Raw genomic sequence first — 19,638 nt, 5'->3', positions numbered from 1 at the left:
AGCAGTTCAATTATGTAGAAGACTGTAGCGGAAAACAGCGACATGCCGATATATTGTTCCGCGGCAGGCGACCGTGAAGGCACAGAAGTGAGCCGAGATCCAGCGACGATGGTAACCAGGGGGTCGTCACTCACCGCCATTATCAGACGACTGACCAGAAGCAAACGAGACGCTAGGTGGTGGGGCGGATGGCGCAAAATGGGTTGTTTTTTTTTTACTCCATTGACGAATTGGGGCGCATTGAGACCAAGGAACTCCATATAAAAATGGGTGTTAGGAGGAGAATTTTCCTTTATACCCTATATTTAGTGGAAGGAGTAAATGGGTAATTTCGCACATTTTACTCCATAATGGTGAATTAGATGTTTCCGCATATGGAATATAAATGGTGGCGCCAACCATTTACACTCTCATTTGGGTTGATTCTTGTTCACAGTAAACTAAAGAAGCGAGATCAATTGTTCACTAAATAGACAAAAACTTCCGTTCCTATAGTTGCGCAACACATGCTCTTGGGAAACTGTTTCTCAACGGTGTGACAAGTATTTTTAGAATTTTCGGCAGCAGTCTATGACACACGTGAGGCGTGTGACGTAAAATCCCCCTCTCTTCCTCTATAGCCATCGCCTCGGCAAATGCTGCTCCGCAAGACAGCGTCAAGGCACATTCGCCGCCAAGAAAGATTGCGGAGGCCGTTTACAGATTTCCTCAGCATTCTGGCCGTTTAGTAAGTCGCCTACCATTCCAGCCAGCATAGCCGCATTTGCGAATAGCGCGGAACTTTTTCTGACAATACTTCCTCGTGCCGGCTGACCAAGATCTTAGGAGGCAAAGCACGTGCAATAAGAAGTGGTGTCGGCAGCACGCTGTGCCTGGGGCGCCGAAATTTGAACAGAAGCACCTCGCCATCGTGTGCCTGACACCGAGAAATGTGCCAATTTGGAAGCGAACGGTGGTAAATTGTCTGTCGTAGTAAACCCAGCGAGCTGTTGTAATTGAGTACTGCGCTACCAGCACCTAGATGAACACTGGTGGAAAGGAATGCCTCTCGTAGCAACTCTGCGCCGGGCCTTCACGACTCTTTTGCTGGTGATCATCGGAGCGACCCGCTCCGCAATCCTTCTGGTGCACATAGCACTGCTGGTCCTGCTCAAGGGTAGGCGTGTCTTGAAGCCCAGGGAACGAGCTCAGGAACCAGAGTGCCTCCAAGATCCGGCGCTCGGTGGTCATGATTTCATCACGATAGAGGTGAGCTTTTTCCTTTGTTTCCTTGCTCAAGACATGGAGAGGTCATGGTAGATTCAATAACTAAATTTTTTAACTGCGTGGCTTATTCCTTGTCTTTACGTACGTTCTCCTGCGCATTGCAGGGCTGTTATTGACAGATTTCGCACGTTATTTCCTGAAGGTCGAATCGTTTGCACAGAATGTGTAGTCTTGTAAGGAACCATTCATTTTTGTTTTGTGAAATGGAGCAACCTCTGCAAGCCGTTGCATGCATGAAATATATATCTAACTCTGTATGGCATAGTACCAATTTTATTTTTAACAAGAATAACCTAAACTACTGGTACATGCGGAAGCCGAAAAAAATTGTGGTGTGTTTTTGAATACTGAGGTGAAATATAACGCAATTTCAAAAATAAAGAAACAGGAGAGGATGTTTGAAGGTGCACATTAAGAATGGGCACTTTCTAGGGGTTAGTAACAAAAACAATGTGGCAGAGACACATAAGATTGCCTACGTGCGGAAACTCTCATGTCGCTTGGTGCACAGTTGACGCGCAAAGTTCGTACATGCATGCGTAAAGTTGTTTTCTACGAGGTTACGTGCCTGCCTGTTAGTTGCGCACCAGAGCGCAAACGTTCAGACCCTCAGGTTGCACGGCGATGATGTTGGCCGACTTTGCATCTCATGTCGGGGACGCTAGACGTAGACGCTTGGTTTTCTGGCACGCCCACGCGCACGCGCGTGAGTATGGCACCACCCGGAACGTCTTCGACGAGCGGTTGCATCAAAATTTTATTCGGAAGTCTGGCAAGGCATACAACTGCACATGCGGTCGGTGCGAATCCCTGTAAAAACGTAGCCCCCCAACTGAATTTGCACATGTAAACTATATGCAAGGCTAATTCGTGTGACACCACCCGGAACGCTGTACGACAACAGGTGGTACAGCGCAAGACGAATGAAAGACGAACAGGAAACAAAACGGACGAACGCTTACTAAGAACTGAAAGTTTATTAGAGAAGACATGTATAATATACACTCAGTCTACAACCATGAGCGCATGCGCTTCCCCAGCGTGATACAAACTGCGTTACTGATGGAAATCCAGATACATAATTTACATAATACAGATACATAATAAGAAAAGAAGGTGTGCTCAGGAACGTGTCGCTTTTCTTGTGATTATGACATGCTTCCCAGATTTATCTTGTTAACTAATTTTTGTGGATATACAGAACTTAAGTTTAGTTAAAAAAAGGAGTGCATGCATTTTACTCGTGGAACTGGAATTGCTGAGACAACAATTTCTGTAATATAAAGCCAGGTTGGAAGAAGGAGCACGTTTTATCGACTTGTGCTAGCCAAGTCACGTAATAAAGCAATTCCCAGTTTTCCGGTATAGCCGAAGGAGCAAGTAAAATGGGTGTCATGAACCCCACTCTCAGCACATGGTGGATACTGAAACTCATGTTTCACTTGGCGCATTTTTGTTTTTATTTTGCTTCTTCTGCTTCTGTCCTTTTGTTCTAATTCTGTCAGTAGTAGCGCAAATTTTTCCTACTTTGTTAGGAACCGAAAGAAAGACTTCTGTCCCATAGCTAGTACACACTTGCTTTAGTCGGTGGGACATTCGATTAATGCCCGGTATTACCACATATTCCCTTTTCTCTCTACACGAAGAACCCGGTGATTCAAACTTAACAAATGACTGAAGCTTTGTCAGTACTTTGTTGCAAGCAAGTATTACAACATCATTCGGGAAACCCGCTGATCTCAGCTTCTGGACCTGCTGTTTGAAACTGTTATCGATACCATGCACGCACAACTTAGATATCTCTGACCCGAACAGGAGAGAGCTATGCCATATTTTACAAGTATCTGCGAATGACATGAATGACAACTGAGCAAAGGCGTTCCCGACCGCTGCAGAAAAGACCAACAAACGTGATCATATTTCATTTCCATTCTTATATCTAATAATTGCCGCATGTTTTCATGCGGCATTTAAAAGGAAAATTTCAAGCCACAACCGCTAAGTTCAAAAACCTGTAAAATATCGTTTACCTGTCGTCTGAAGTTAGTGTTGTCAACGAAAATTAGATAACGGCCACATATCGAAAAACCTGTTAACCTATTTCCGTACATTCTTTTTTGATAGCCTTGTCCACATAGCAAAAGAAGTTATTACTTAGCAGAGGAGCTACTTATGAGCCCATGAACACCCCGTTTTTTGACTATACAGTCGGCCCTCCCGTTCAGTAAAATTGAATTTAATATAAAAAGCCAAAATATGCAAAAATGAACCAACAGAGTCCCCGCACTTTGAAATGTATGTTTTTTTGTTATTATCTTCCGGTATACATCCACAAACACAACGCGGGATCCTATCATGCGTAGGTGAGTAAAATATGTTCTGCACATCGATACTAAACATACTACACACCCCCAGGTTATAATGCTTGAAATATTCAAGAACTCTCAAAAAATTTGACGCAAGGGACGCATCATCAATGACAAGTGCACTATCGTGACGGAAAGAAACTAAGAGAGTGGTGCCTGCGCGCTCTGCTGTTCGAATTCCTTTTGATCGCGCTTTTACTTTGGTAATAAGAAAAAGACGTTAGAGTCGTTCTAGAATACATACCGGATGATGGCAGTGTCTTTTTGCTACCACCGAAGTAAAAGCGTGATGGAAAGGAACGCGAACAGCGTAGCGCGTAGGCGTCACTCTGTTAGCGTTTCTTTCCATCGCCATAGTACGTAAGTTCCTTTCCAAAAAAGTTGAAACTGAATATCGCCAGGTGACGCAATCAGCAACAATACATCGGAAAGGAATATACAGTATGTCGTTTTTTTTTCAGAAAAATTTACTTTTTTTTTCGCTATCTCAAGCGATGCATGAAAGGCTTCCAAATTCAATTCCCCTAACAACCGCAACACGTGGCGCTTTTGCCTATTCGCATTCGTGCGCACAAGCTCAAAGTTATTTTTTGATCGCATTCCTAGACTTTTCGAGGAAGATTTTTTCTGGAAAAGTAACGAAATACCCTTCTTTATTTGAAACCACCACACGCAGTTCATCTGAAACCACACGGGGATGTGCTTGAACACACGGCTGCGTAAGAACAACACGTGTTAAACGGCGGTCCTTCTTCTAACCTCGCTTTGCATTACTGATATTTTTATCATAACAATTCTAGTCCCTTGAGTAAACTGTGAATGCACTCCTCTTTCTAATGAAATTAAAGTTCTGCATAGTCATAAAGATCAGTTAAGAAGAGAAATCTGCGGGGCGTCTCAAAATCACACTTGATAAAATCAACACATCTGGATTCCCATCAGCCATAAAGATCAGTTACCAAAAGAAATCTGCGGGGCATATCATAATCATACTTGAGAACAGCAACACATACATGTATCTGGATTTCCATCAGCAACGCATTCTGTATTTTGTTGGGGGAGCGCATGCGCTTCTGATTGTAGACTGAATGCGCATTGTCCATGTCTTTTCCAATAAACTTTCAGTTGTCAATAAGCGCTCGTCCGTGCTATATTCGCTTCGTGTTTCGTCCGTTACGTACTGAACAACTTGCAGTGATGTACCGAATAACTTAACTGTCGGTTTCGCAACAAACAGTTAGTTCGGAATTTTTGCACCAATGTGGGAAAAACTCGCGTCGCATGAAGGTCGGTTAGTGGCCAGTAGATGTTGATGAAAGACATGCATAGCATTCTCCGAGGTGGCGGTGATAGGCTCGCTGTGTGCTTCATACCGCCACTTGATCACGTCATCCTGTTTTTCATGCCAACGGTGGGGTTTTCTGTACCATATGCGAGCACACACACGCGCTGTCGGTCTTTTCGTAATGAGTTAAATGTGTTAATGAGTTAACGCCCATACATTCGGAATACGTCATTCTCAACTTCACATTCTTATGTCCCTGGGAGTCCTGGCGCTGTGGTGCAGCTGTTAACAGACGCACCACTGTCCCGAGATGGCGGGCGCTGGCACCTATGTGCCTTGTGCGGCCCACATTGCTCTTCCGCAGTGACCTCTCGCGGTCAATCATTAACTTAACAGCCACCCTACACAGTGGTTAGTTCACAAGGTCATGTGACCTAGGTGGCCCACTTAGGTCGATCTCCGGCAGGTGGCCCCCTGGGCCGCCTTACGCCACCCTATTTTTTCGCTCGACGCCGTATTTTCTAGGTAACGTGACCTTTAGCGCTATCGCGTTAGAACCACCAATTTTAATGATAAACGCGGGCCCTCTTATCGACACATATTTTCTTCTGTATTTCTCTCGCCTCCCTGTGCCTTGTCGGCAGATTCCAGCACCACATTATGAACACCGTATTGCAGTAAAAAACATAACCGACCTACGATTTTATACTCTGTCCCTAAGTCATTATCAATCATCGACCGACTGCGCATCTGGAATAATAAGGCTCAATATTGCAATTACAATGCTGGAATCAAATCAAACCTTGACTGCACTTTATATGCCTGGACTACAATCAAAATTCAAGCGGCACAGAAATCATGCAAAAACCTTTCACTTTATTCTCTTCAGATTCGTCGCAATGTTAGAATTCGCCTCCTTCATAAAAACAATATTAACGCCAAGCCCCTTGAAAACCTACAGCAAGGGTACGTTCAGGCCACTTCATAATCAGTCGATCATCAAGCGTATTTCCTTCGAGAGGCGGGCTTTCAGTTTATTTGCATGTTATTATGCCGTTTAACTTTACATTGATTTTCTCAATACGACTGACCATATCACAAATCGTGAAGTTATCTCTGGGCAGTTTTAGCTAAATTTTGCTCCATAAGGCTCCATTATTCTCTCCTACTTTGTTCTTTTTCGCTGCATTGTATTTCTTACCGTTTCTACCTTTTTGCTTTATTACTCCCTGTAATGAATTCTATGTACCGGAGCATCTGAAGTGTTTTAAATAAATAATAATTTGCTTTATTATTTCACAACATTTTTCTGCACCACCAGCATCAAGCAGTCTTCGCCAATTTTTCTTTTGTTGAAACATCGCAGGATGCAACGCTGCACTACGTCTCGGCCGGAAAGAGAGAGAAGCCCCTGGTCCTTCTACTGCATGGATTCCCCGACTTTTGGTTCTCTTGGAAGCACCAAATACTGGGTCTCAAGAGCGACTTTTGGTACGCCTTTCTTGAAGATGCCCTTTCTTAGTTTTCCATGAACTGGACTGGAGACACAGATTGTATTGCCACCAGCTCAAAATTTGCGCGGTGGCTACCGCCAGCTTACCTAGCACATTGTAGTGTGAATGTTATTATTTAGTCTTTTCTTCAACTTTCACGTGTTTAGTTGACATATCCAGCAGCTTCCTCTTTCGAGCGTAAAATGAGCAGGGCTACTCGTGCCAAGGAGTACTTCTGCAATGGAATTATCCTTGCAGATGGCTGTCCACTCTTTAGAAAAAGTACTGACAAAACCATTTCCCTGAATTCCGAACCTCGAATAGTAATGGAGTTTTCCTGGGGCCTCCTTAGATAGGCGGACATCCTACGTTGCTTTCCAGCCCCTGTAGGGAGCATTATACGGAGAGCAGAAGACGCGTGGTGAGTCGGCAGCACGAAAGCCACCACTTCAATCCATCCATTTCTTTGTGTGACGTCTCTAAAGTATATATCGAAAGCATCTTCCAAAGCTTCGTTATTCCATAGCGGCCGCTATCATTCCCAGTACACACTGCCGGACCGTAAGGGGCTGTTTTGTCCCAACAGAATTAGTTGCTTGAAATTTGGAACGTGTAACCAGTGGCTCCGTGAACTGCGGCAGTTCTCCTGTAAGAGTTAAAGAGATTTCACGCCATTTTCAAGGGTGATTTGGTGCTTTGAACTTTTAAATGCACCGGCAGCCATTAGGTCTCGTAAGCGATAACTAGATTTGAACTTAAACGCCACGCTTGACGAAGCGCATCAAAAAAAGGGGAAAAGTACGATAAATTTCGTGTTGCGAATACTGCCGTCGGTAAAGGTGTCATCGCCTAGCTTTATCAAACCTCTGCGACTTAAACAAAACTTTATGAGGGAAACGCCATCGGAAAAAAAACACAAATCCTTACGCAGTAAAAGTCATTTGTCTCAGAAATCATTGGACTCCTTTAGAAATTAAGAAATTAAACCAACCAAAAAGACACACAGAAGAAAACTAACAAGAAGCGAACGATAGGAAAGAGGTAGCACCCCTTTGGAAGCACTTCTGCGCACGCCAGTAATATGTCAGCACTGTTACAAAGTATTGTTCGTGGCCTATCTGCAGGGTGGTAGCCCTTGATCTCCGCGGTTACGGCCGCTCCTCCAAATCCGACCGTGTGGTTGACTACCGCGGCTCTCGCCTCGTCGAGGACGTTCACCAGCTAATCATATCCTTGGGTGAGTCGCTCTAACTCTTGCATGCCGTATTGCGTACTGTTTTAATATGAATTATGTGTCATTGCGTGGCGAGTGCATTCCGGTTTGCCGTTCGGTGAAAACAGCTAACTGAACGGCTTGTCCTGCTTATTCAAGGACTTCTATAGCCGCGCACTCTCCAGCGCTTGTGGGCATCCCATTAATAGGTATGTACAAGATCCTCACTGCATAGATGCAAACAACCAAATAAAATTAAAAGAAGTATATGACCAACAAATAATGCAAAACAAAATCCAACAGGCACTTAATTTTTACTATGCCCTGCGCTCCTTTATAGCACTACGGCTATCCTTTTTCGCACGTTGGAGTCAAGGTGACAGCTGAAAAGTCCCGTGAGCTAGTAGCATTTTTAAGCAGGCCAATTTTAAGCTACGCGTATCAACACCCCACAGTGATTGCCGAATGGTACGAGCTTATTTTGTCGCCTTTTATTTGTATTGAACAGTATAACAATAAAGACCAACGTTCAATGATATTTAATAATGCTCACATTGGCGTTCTTTTTTTTAAACTGTTTATTTTTACTTTCGAGATCATTTGTCTTTCTATACTGTAGAAAGTAATCGCTTCCTATGGTTTCAGGTAAAAGAAAGGCTAATATTGTAGCCCATGATTGGGGGGCAGTCATCGCCTGGTGGCTAGCCACAAAGTACGAGAACTTGGTCGATAAGCTGGTCATCATCAACGGGCCCCACCCTTTGGCCATGAAGTACCAGCTGGAGCACAGCCTTAGCCAGATACTCCGATCGTGGTGAGTGAATTCGTGGGCCTCATTCTTTCATGTTTCCTTAATCTCACTTACCAAAACAGGGGTATTTTTTCCACACGAACGTTTTTCATCCTAAATACGTAACCCGCTTATTTCAGAGAGGCGGTGGGTTTAATGTCACTGCAATAAGCCGCTTATTTCAGAGAGGCGGTGGGTTTAATGTCACTGCAATAAGCCACATATTTCTCCTCCTTACAGTAATTGCTGAAACGCAGAAGGCTATAAAATTGAGTATACGTGTAAGGTTTTCAGCGAGTTATTAATTAAAAGCGCTCATCTCAAGACACGTACGTGATTAAAGCAAGAAAGCAGCTCTTTTTTTAATTTTCCACTATCGGCGTATTCTAACTCACCTTGAAAGTGCACCCCTACAAAAATTTCTTTAGACAGTGTATAGGCGGTCCTTAGACTTATGTCTATAAAGTTTATAGATTCTCCATAGACAACAGAGGCTGTTTATAGCGAACAGCCTACAGGCAATACAAATCATATAGACAGTCTGTAGGCAATATATAGATTTATGGCCATACACTCTCAGTAGACTTCTGTCTATGGACTATGAATAGAAAAAAAATAAATATGTATAGGAAAGGAATGAATTCTAAAATGAGTCTATAGACTGTCTATAGACCATTTTTGCAAGGGCACTACGCTTTAACACTAAATTTTGATGAGGCGCTGTTGACTTAGCGCCGTATATGCGAAGGGTCCATAGCAAAAATCTCACTCAGAACTGGCGAGAAGGTTGCATATTTAGCTACTCGCATGGCTGCACGAGTAACATTGTGTGATTCGAAATCAAATTCTGTAGTATTCTAGTAACAAGGTTCGCTCTGCAACGCTCAAAACTTGGCGGCATCCGAGTAGCTCGGTAGTGACGCTAATCGTCCATTCTAAGAGAACAATAGCAATACATAAACTGCCGTGGTAGTCCCTTTACAAGGTTCGAATTGGAGCACTCTGACGCTTGACGATGTCAAAATGGCTGCGAAGTTACGTTCTTTTACGCTTTCACGAGAGACACAAAAGCAAAATATCACACGAGGTATTTTCATAATAAGGCTCGTACTGAAACAATAAGACGCTTGACTCGATCCAAGCGGCGCAGAAGTGAGGTTTATTGTTCCTTTTAATACAGCAAAATGAATTATCAAATGTTGTTGTACTGTGATAACAAGGTCCGCATCGATACGATAACAAGCATGACGATGTCGTATTGGCTCAGAAGTGACGTTGGTCGACCCTTTTAATAGAAGAAAGAAGTAATGCATCAAATTCCCTGATATTAGCATGACAAAACAAAAGGAATACAACGGCGCAAGAAAACAAGGACGAAAACACAGAATAGACAAGACTGGCGCCGTCTTGACGCAGTCTTGTCTATTTTTGTTCTCTTTTAAAATAAGAACAACGTAATTCACAAATTCCGTGGTATCAGCATAGCAGTAAAAATTGAATACAACGGTGCAAGAAAATAAAGAGGAGAACAAGCAATAGACAACTTGGGCGCCATCTTGGCGCCGTTTTACCTATTGTGTGTACTCGTCCTTGTTTTCTTGTGCCATTGTACTCCTTTAGCTATGTGTCTGCACCAACTAGCTCAAAAAAAAAGTCTTTCATCACAAGGTTCGCACTCAAAAACACCAATACGCTTGAATGCAACAAAGTGTATTGGAGATTATGTTCGTGTACGCTGTTAAGAAGAGACTAAAACGCACAATAACAAATGCAATATATTGTTCCACCCCTAGCACCATATTATATACTTCGTCTAATAGTTTTGCTTCTTTTAATGCAATTATCTATATTCCTTCATTTATCAAGTACGCACTTTTACATGTTCCATGTGTTTCATTGCGATAGCATTATAACCACGACTTCTTTCGTCTGGTGTTGTGTGATGCTGCCATAATCTTTCAGGAGGCCTCTGACCACTACAAACTGACCTTTCTGTCCGCACATCTCCAACCTCCAATATCCTCCTACCACAATCAAACAACTCACTGTACCCACATTTACCATCCAGAAGTTCCCACCTACCTGCAGCCACCCAAGCTATACCCTATACATGATCACATTGTCTGATCGTCTGTGCATATTCCTTTTTTTTTTGCAAAGCTTACGTTCATCTGAATACTTCGCTGTGATACTATAAAGATGTCACCATTCAAACGCTCTACTCAGAAATTGTGCAGACCAATGAGCCCATTTTGGTTATTCGGCAGACTGTGCCATACGGATAAAAGACGTGGATAGACGTAAACTTTTGCCATTGCAGAGCTGAGCTGTTTATTACGAGTAAGCAGCTTAGCACGTCATATTACAAAGAAAGTGATTAAAAGCCTTCTTGACCTTAACAGCATCACACACGCTTACTAATCTAGACTCTCGCATCGCAAGCTTTATTTCAGTAATAACAGATTTCTCTCAAATCCAAGCGGCAATACAAAGGCGAGTAGCAAGGTACTCTGAACTTTGGAAAACCACAGGGTCCATCGCATCGCCAGTAGAATTAGTAAAACCCCGCATACTCAAACCAAGCTCGTATATGTCACTACTTTCGTATTATTTAGGGGAGCAGGCACAGTCCCTCTCACAGCTGTAAATATTTGGTCCAAAAGTTATTCCGTGCACTCTACAAATTGTAGTGAAAACATGTTTTAAGGTGCTCTTTGCAAGCAACAACCCTTCCCTGAGCAAAAGGGGATTCCTTTCGTCGATATAAAAATTCCATAAAAAACAAATCATCCTTAAAAAGACAGCTGCCCCATCCTCACTGCCATCTGGTATCAGCTTAATCTGCATCTCTCCATATCTTGTAACATGATCTCGAGAAGCTTATTCTGCACAGCTATCATCCCTTTAACATATCTTCACCTTTTTAATGCACAGAGCTTTATGAACGCATTAATATTATTTTCAAATTTATTTCGAACATCAAAAAGTAAGTCTTCTTCGTGAGGCTATTCCACACAGGTGCTTTATTTTTTTGCGTGCACCACTTTGCTCATTTCCTGAACTGTGATTTGCATTGCAAGGACTTTTCTCTTTGCTGAAAGGAAATAAATGGGAGACCTAAATGTAACAGCTGTGTCAAACATTTTCGTTGGATCTACCTAAGAGCATATAAACACTAGTAATGCCACGCGTGAGTTTTTTTTTCTACATAAGAGCAGTTTTACAGATGTAAACGAAAACCACCGCTTAATTAGTTCTTCCTGGGTTTACAACCTATGACCCCCATTTTTACTTTGCGCTGCTTGGCTAATAGATGACCTCTTTGGATTTAATTCGCGAGCTCTGCAGGTACTTAGTGACATTCCAGCTGCCGTGGCTCCCTGAGACCTGCTTCTGCATGAACGACATGAAATTGCTCGACACCTTGCTCGGTGCCTACGACGAAGAAGAGAGGGAAGCAATGAAGTACTCTTTCAGCAAGCCAGGTAAGGATAGAAGTCTTGTTTCTTCGTGGAACATCGCCACACTGACTCTTAACGGACGCCCTGACGTCAAATATCTAGCTGACTTCCTCAATTCAACAGCTTGACTACGGCACTTAAGCGGCTAAATGAGTGATGCACCGCACAGCCTCTTAGGCTAGCAGTTAAGTGCAAGCCTTCGTCATAAAGCTAATTTGGTTGCTGTAAATGCCAAACTGTTTTCATTACGCCTATCTTCTACACCTCTCTATTTCATTCTAATTTTCAAAAATAATCTAGTGCAGCATACAGTCCAGTCCACTTATAACAGCTGCAGTTATAACGAACGCTCACTTATTACGGACGAGGCTGCTACAACCGTTAAAATACGTCGCACAGCAATGGCACACCGTTTCAGATGCAACTAACGACCGCGATAGCACAACTGAGAGCGAACGAGCAGACACCGTCAATTAGGCCCCGTAGTGGGAAAACGCGCGCTTGTCAGCAGAGAGATTGAAAAGTGTTTTCAAGCCCCTCTAACGCTGCTTCCGGCGTTCCAAGAGGACGTACTGACCCCCCCCCCCCACAAACAAATAAAAAGTCAGCATTGAAACCGCCGGCTGCGCGCGCAGCGACGTACTGGTCTGTCAATCGGTGCATTCACATGTGCCAGTTAGCCTCAAGTGGAAGCAGAAATGCGGTGCGTGCAAATGAAGGTCAACGTTAAAAGCGAAATACGTGCACGCGGTTGGTCGTAAGCAAATTGCAGCTATAGGTGATCTCTTACTGCCAGTCACATGGTATACCTGGCTGGAACAACCGGTTCTCCAATCGGTTTTCCAACTTTTGCTCTCCTGCCGGACCGAAGCAGCGCGTACAATGAACAGGGCAATTGATACTTTCAGCAAGCACGTGCGTTGCACTAGTTTCTTTGCCGCATCCGTACAACTTTGTTGAGAGCAGGAGACGCGGAGGATCAGCAGTCACCATAGACACCCACATCGTAATTACTGCTATCGCGCCTCTAGAGCAACGCTTTGGAAGAAACGATTGCAGCGAGAAGCACGTGACTACATTGGAGACCATGACAAGCGCTTTTATGGAGCCTTCATGTATAGGCCGACATGCTCAACTGACCTTTTAAAAAGTTGAGAGCTACGTATGACTTACTTTTCATTTTTTCCTATAATATAGGATACCCGCTTACTATGAGCCTCTGATACAGTCAACGCGACCTCCTTGACCGCTAGGTTCGTTATAAGTCGCACGATTTTGTCTGCGAAAAAGTGCGACAATCGTAATTTTAATTATAGTAATAAATATATTCATAACAAAATTACAAGAAAACTGTCAATAAATAAAAGGGACAGTGAGGAGAACTCTATCAACTTTTTTGCTAACAAAACCTTATAGTTCGGCATTTCATGGCTTTGTTTCCGCTTGTCCGGGAGCGAAAGATGCATTTATTTCAAAGAATCTTGGATTCGAAGTTGAAAATGTTTTTCCCGCCGCTCCGATTCAAACTAGGGGCACTCTTATGACGTCACGGCGTCTTCTTATGACGTCATAGGACGGAGTGACGTGAAACGTGGCGTAAACGCAGACTCCGTGATTTCTGGCGACTAGCGGTGTGGTCTAGCAGCAGCCGAAATGAAAGCTACCGCCGCCGCACGTTGAAGGCATCGGGGTCGCTACCGTCGCTTCGTTTACGTTTGCACCGGCGTCTTGCCAGCGTTATGATGGATCCCGTTCCCGAACCCGACGCCGAAGTTCTCGCAAAAACTCCGGCCTGCATTTCAGCGACCTCAGCCCCACAGAGCGTGCGATCCTTTTGAGGGAGCACAGTTAGGTTAGGCACCGGAGGGCCGTTTCCCTCTTTCGCCGTGAGCAGCCGTTGCTAAATAAATATCGTAAACCCAGTTCGGGCAGTCGCGAGAGGCGAGGACAAGGTCCGCGCCTTACGCCCATCGGAGGCTGGCCGAGGCTTTGGGGCCAACGGAATGTGATTCCTTGACCAGCGCTGTTGCACGGTGTAAATGGCGGCATCGAGGAGGTTTCCCACAGTTGCAAGGGCCAGGTTGTTTGCTTATTCTCTGTCACAAAAGGCGGATGGGTGCTCAAGGGCGCTCGCGTTTAAAGTTGACGGCATGAAAGTAAAGCCGACGCACGACGCTTCAACCGGTTCCGCGCATTTCCGGAGTGTTGCAAAAGGGTTGCAAGCCCCAAGGGTAGCGTTGGCCTGGCGGCCTGGGGCAAAGCTGGAAACATCCGAAGGTCCCGGCAAAGGATGAGTCGACTGGCAACAGAACAACTTGTTTATTCTGGCATCTCAAAAGAGCAGCCGGTCAGGGCGACCACGTTACTCGCAGGAAGAAATCGAAGTGTCTCTCGGCGTCCGGGGCAGCGGCGTTTTATACCCACGGAGTCGAGGGCAAGAAGGAACGGCTTGGGAAGAGGCGTCCGATACGGCGACGCTTGAACATGTCCAGACGTGACGGGCGCGTCCGCCAGGCCGGCGCCGGTCAGACCTCCTCGCCTCCCAGTTGGGGAGCTCCTCTCCCCGGCTGCCGCGCTTTGACAAGCGTGGGCACCAACATGCACACACACACACACACGACGACACGTGGCACTGAAACCTGCCTGGACGCGCTTGGCGGGAGGCGTTGCGGCCGCGATGAACGAAGCCGCGGCGTCCGTTGCATCCGCGCCGGCTATACCGCGCGTCGTAGGCGAGACGTAACAGACCGCCCCGCCGGGAGAAGGAGATCCCGATGGTCAGGGGACTGCATCCGCTGTCCAGAGGGATGTCGCTCGATGATGCTCGTAATCGAAACCGATCGTCCCTCGACGTTGCTTGAGCGCAGCGCACAGAGAAGACCTCGTTCTCGGGTTCAGGATCACATAGGACACTGCAAAGTCACTTCGGGAGAGTTGCCATTTTTGTGCTCGTTCCCAGCAAGCGTTAGAACTACGCCGAAACGCAACCGCTCAGTCAGCAAGAACGAGACAACCCTCACTAAGCTCTGCCAGGCTCTTTCCCCTTTTATACTACTGCCTAGTTCCTTACAGTAGTCAAGCAGCACTCAGAACGCGTCCACAAATTGGAAAATTGCACTAGAAAGCACATAATCACTTTGAAACACTAAACAAAAGCAATATGTTAAAAATCCTGCCTCAGGAAGAAAACATCAGTAACCAACAACTTTGAGGCGGATTCCTACGTTAGGGGCTTCGACTTAAGCCATCGGCGTTACCGTTGAGACTCCCCTTTTTGTAACGCACCTCAAAGGAATATTGTTGCAAAGCGAGGCTCCAGCGCAGGAGGCGGCCATTTTTGGGAGAGATGGTCTGCAGCCATTGGAGAGGGCAGTGATCCGTCTCAATGATAAACCTCGAGCCGGCTAGGTAGCATGACAATTTCTGAACGGCCCACACGAGACACGCACACTCTTTCTCGGTGGCGCTGTACGCCTGCTCACGACAGGTCAGCTTACGACTAGCATACAGGACGGGGTGTTCCACTTCTCCATTGTCCCTTTGGCACAGTACAACGCCCATGCCTCGCTCACTAGCATCGCACTGAACAACGAACCCTTTTGTGTAGTCTGGCGATCGTAGCACAGGCTGGCTTGTTAGGGCGCTCTTTAAGGCGCTAAAAGCTCTTTCCTTTGTCTCGCTCCAGACGACTGTTTGGGGCTCTGTTTTTCTTAGAGCATCCGTCAGGGGAGCCGCGATATCGGAGTACCTGGGGATGTACCTCTGATAGTAGCCGGCGACACCTAAGAACGACCGAATATCGGTCTTCGTGCGCGGTTGCGGGAAGTCTCGCACAGCGGCCACCTTTATTTCAGAGGGGCGGCGACGACCCTGTCCAATCACGTGACCGAGGTAGACAACCTCGGCCTGTGCTAATTGGCACTTGGGAGCCTTGACTGTCAAGCCCGCTTCGCGCAGGCGGGTTAGCACTGCCCGCAAGTGTGCCATATGCTCAGACCAGGATGCGGAGAATATCGCTACGTCGTCTAAATACGGTAAAGCGAATTCTTCCTGTCCCCGCAACACTTTGTCCATGAGGCTTGAAAAGCAGTATGGCGCGTTCTTCAAACCAAAACTCAAAACTTTAGGACGGAATGTTCCCATTGGTGAAATGAACGCCGCATACCTACTAGCCTCTTCTGTAAGTGGAACCTGCCAATAACCCCTGACAAGATCTAGGGTGGAAATAAACTGAGCGCTACTAACTTTCTCAAGGCGCTCCTCGATGTTAGGGATCCGATAAATTTGATCCTTAGTAATGGAATTAAGCCTGCGGTAGTCGACGCAAGGACGAGGTTCCTTGCCCGGTACCTCAACTAAAATCAAAGGGGAGGTATAATCACTCTCACCCGCCTCAATAACTCCGAGCTGTAGCATTTTCTTTAGCTCAGCCTCCATAATATCTCGCTGGCGGGGTGACACCCGGTACGCCTTGGATCGTACTGGCTCTGGGGAGGTAAGTTCTATATCATGAGTAAGGACAGAAGTCCTACCAGGCCTCTCAGAGAACTGACCTTGAAACTCTTGTAAGAGTTGGTGTAGTTCGGTTTTCTGCTCAGGCGACAGCGGTGCTTTACTGAGTAAGTCACTAATGACCTGATCAGTGTCTTCCCTGTTCGTCACTGAGCCTAGTCCCGGAAGCTCGACCGGAAGCTCTTCTAACTTTCCCTTGTCGGGCATTTCCTCTTCAGTACCTGGTGCCTTCAGCGCTACAGGCTCAATTTTATTCTGTTCGGGCGTGCTCTGAATATCAGCTTGCTGCGCCTCCGACCCTTTCTCATTGTTCGACAACGTCGGCCCCGCAACTACCGCCTTTGCAGCGAGCTCCCGAACTCTCGATCTGGTTAAGGCCTGAACGCTAGCCTCACCAAACAAAAGACCCTTCTCGCGCAGGAGGTGATCGGACCGGTTCGAAAATAGGTACGGGTACTGGGGGGGGCAGCATAGATGACACTGCGGCCTCCGTCTCAATTGCTCCGAAAGGTCCTTCAATAACCACTTTTGCTACGGGCAGACACACGCTATGAGCTTCCACTGCTTGCTTGATCCATGCGCACTCGCCCGTGAACATATCGGGTTCTACGTAAGAGGGGTGAACTACATCCATTGTAGCTGCGGAATCACGAAGCACTCGGCACTCTTTCCCGTTCACGAGGAAGTCTCGCATGTAAGGCTCGAGAAGCTTCATGTTCTCGTCAGTGCTACATAATGACAAACACACGACTTCTCTTTTTGTTTCTGGACACTGCGCCGAAAAGTGACCCGGCTTCTGGCACGTATAACACACGCGCGCTTGCCTCCTCTCGAACCGCTTTCTGCGTTCGGCTTCGGCTGCCGCCGTCTCCTTACGTTCGGTCGGACTGCTTTCACTCGCATCCGCACTACGCGTGTCCCCCCTTGCTCTCATGGGTGTGAACTTCGGCCTCTCAGACTTGGAGCCAAATTCACCCTTTTGACCGTCCTTAGCTCCGCGAGCCCGACGCGTCACAAACTCCTCGGCTAGCTCGGCGGCTTTAGCCACTGTACTAACGTCTGGCCTATCCAAGACCCAGTACCGCACGTTCTCAGGTAACCGACTATAAAACTGTTCCAGCCCGAAACACTGCAGAATTTTCTCGTGGTCACCAAACGCTTTCTCTTCTTTGAGCCACTCCTGCATGTTTGACATAAGCCTGTAGGCAAACTCTGTATATGACTCATTTCTGCCTTTTTCATTTTCCCGAAACTTCCGACGGAACGCCTCCGCTGACAGCCTGTACTTTTTTAGCAGACTCGATTTCACTTGGTCGAAATCCTCTGCCTCCTCTCTCTTCAAGCGAGCGACTACGTCGGCCGCCTCGCCGGGTAACAAAGTGAGCAAGCGCTGTGGCCACGTTTCCCGAGAGAACCCCTGCTTCTCGCACGTTCGCTCAAAGTTAACCAGGAACAAACCAATGTCCTCTCCAAGCTTAAACGGCCGCATCAGGTCAGTCATTTTGAACGATACCCGTTCTCCTGCACCGTGTGCCTGACTTCCATTACGAGCGCGTTCCATCTCTACCTCGAGACGCTTCATTTCCAAAGCGTGTTGACGGTCGCGCTCTTCTTTCTCTTTTTGCTCTTTACGTTCGCGCTCCTCTTTCTCTTTTTGTTCTTTACGTTCGCGCTCGTCTTTCTCTTTTTGTTCTTTACGTTCGCGCTCGTTTTTCTCTTTTTCTTTTTGTTCCCTCTCCTCAATGGTCTCAAGGCATTCCGACAGCTCGTCATCCTCAGCCTCCAACTCAAGAATAGCCCTTAGCAGTTCTGGTTTTCTGAGTTTGTCTGAGACATCCAGACCCAACTCTCTTGCAAGCTCCAGCAATTTCGGTTTGCGCAACGACTTCAAATCCATGGCTGCTCCGAATGCTGCTTTCTCTACTGCCTACTATTGTCTTGCCGCAAACTAACCCGGCAGCAACGACAACACAATTACCAGCTCTGTTTCTGACACTAACAAAAGCCTGGTAAAACTCAGAAGAAGAAAGTCCCGCACTCACTAAACCTCGCAGCCAAGAATTCAGCGCAGTCGTTCCGCTGCAGGCAACCAGTCATCACACAGGGCTCGTTGCACTGCTCCCGGATGGTCGTTGTGCTGCTCAGCATACAGTTGAACGCATATCTTCGCCGCTGGCCTCCGTTGTCGGGATCCCACCGCTGGCAACCAGTTGTTGCAAATGGGTTGCAAGCCCCAAGGGTAGCGTTGGCCTGGCGGCCTGGGGCAAAGCTGGAAACATCCGAAGGTCCCGGCAAAGGATGAGTCGACTGGCAACAGAACAACTTGTTTATTCTGGCATCTCAAAAGAGCAGCCGGTCAGGGCGACCACGTTACTCGCAGGAAGAAATCGAAGTAGAGATGGGTCGCTCAGGAGTGAGCCGGATCTTCTGATCCGCTCTTTTAAAAGAGCGGGTGAGCCGTGGCTCAGTAAAAGTGAGCGGCGGTTCTTTTGGAGATCCGGCTCACTGATCCATAGGACCGTAGTCCAGCGTAGTGATCCGTGCCGAACGGCGAACTGTCTGTTCCGTCAGAGCTGTGTCGCTGGGTCTTCTGCCGGGTGCGATTTTCCCGCCATCTGTTAGCAGTGCGAGAAAGCTGGTTTGTCGTTCAGTTAGCTGTGTCGAACCGTCCGTCAGAGCTGCTGGGTGCGATTTGCTCGCCATCTATTAGCAGTGCGAGAAAGCTGGTTGAGTGAACGGGTCGCCCGCTCGCTGAACGAGAGATCCGGATCTCCAAAGGAGCCATTCGGCTCACTGAGCCGAAGACCCGGCTCTTCAAAAGATCCGGCTCTTTTGAAGAGCCGGGTCTTCGGCTCAGTGAGCCGTTTGGCTCCTTTGGAGATCCGGCTCTTTTGAAGAGCCGGGTCTTCGGCTCGGTGAGCCGTTTGGCTCCTTTGGAGATCCGGATCTTTTGAAGAGCCGGGTCTTCGGCTCAGTGAGCCGAATGGCTCCTTTGGAGATCCGGATCTTTTGAAGAGCCGGGTCTTTGGCTCAGTGAGCCGTTTGGCTCCTTTGGAGATCCGGATCTTTTGAAGAGCCGGGTCTTTGGCTCAGTGAGCCGTTTGGCTCTTTTGGAGAGCCGCTCTTCTGGTGAACCGATTCTCTCGTTCAGTGAGCCGTTTGGCTCTTTTGGAGAGTCGCTCTTTTGGTGAACTGCTTCTCTCGTGCAGTGAACCGTGCGGCTCTTTTGGAGAGGCGCTTCTCTCGTCCAGT

At 46.7% G+C, this 19,638-nt stretch overlaps 1 protein-coding gene across 2 annotated transcripts in view; it reads left to right on the top strand.

Moving 5' to 3' along the window:
• The first annotated feature begins 624 nt into the window (after positions 1 to 624).
• Positions 625 to 19,638, top strand: part of LOC144132613 (epoxide hydrolase 4-like) — a 34,617-nt gene continuing 15,603 nt past the window's right edge. For both annotated transcript variants that reach the window (XM_077665146.1, XM_077665148.1), the window contains exons 1-5: positions 625 to 1,248; positions 6,284 to 6,408; positions 7,535 to 7,647; positions 8,269 to 8,437; positions 11,762 to 11,898. In XM_077665146.1, coding sequence (XP_077521272.1) covers positions 1,042 to 1,248; positions 6,284 to 6,408; positions 7,535 to 7,647; positions 8,269 to 8,437; positions 11,762 to 11,898 — 751 coding nt within the window. In that variant the 5' untranslated portion in view covers positions 625 to 1,041. The remainder of the gene's footprint in view (positions 1,249 to 6,283; positions 6,409 to 7,534; positions 7,648 to 8,268; positions 8,438 to 11,761; positions 11,899 to 19,638) is intronic.

This window comes from Amblyomma americanum, chromosome 5 (genome assembly GCF_052857255.1).
Source record: "Amblyomma americanum isolate KBUSLIRL-KWMA chromosome 5, ASM5285725v1, whole genome shotgun sequence".
Taxonomy (NCBI): domain Eukaryota; kingdom Metazoa; phylum Arthropoda; class Arachnida; order Ixodida; family Ixodidae; genus Amblyomma; species Amblyomma americanum.
This window is presented reverse-complemented; position numbering and strand designations above follow the sequence as displayed.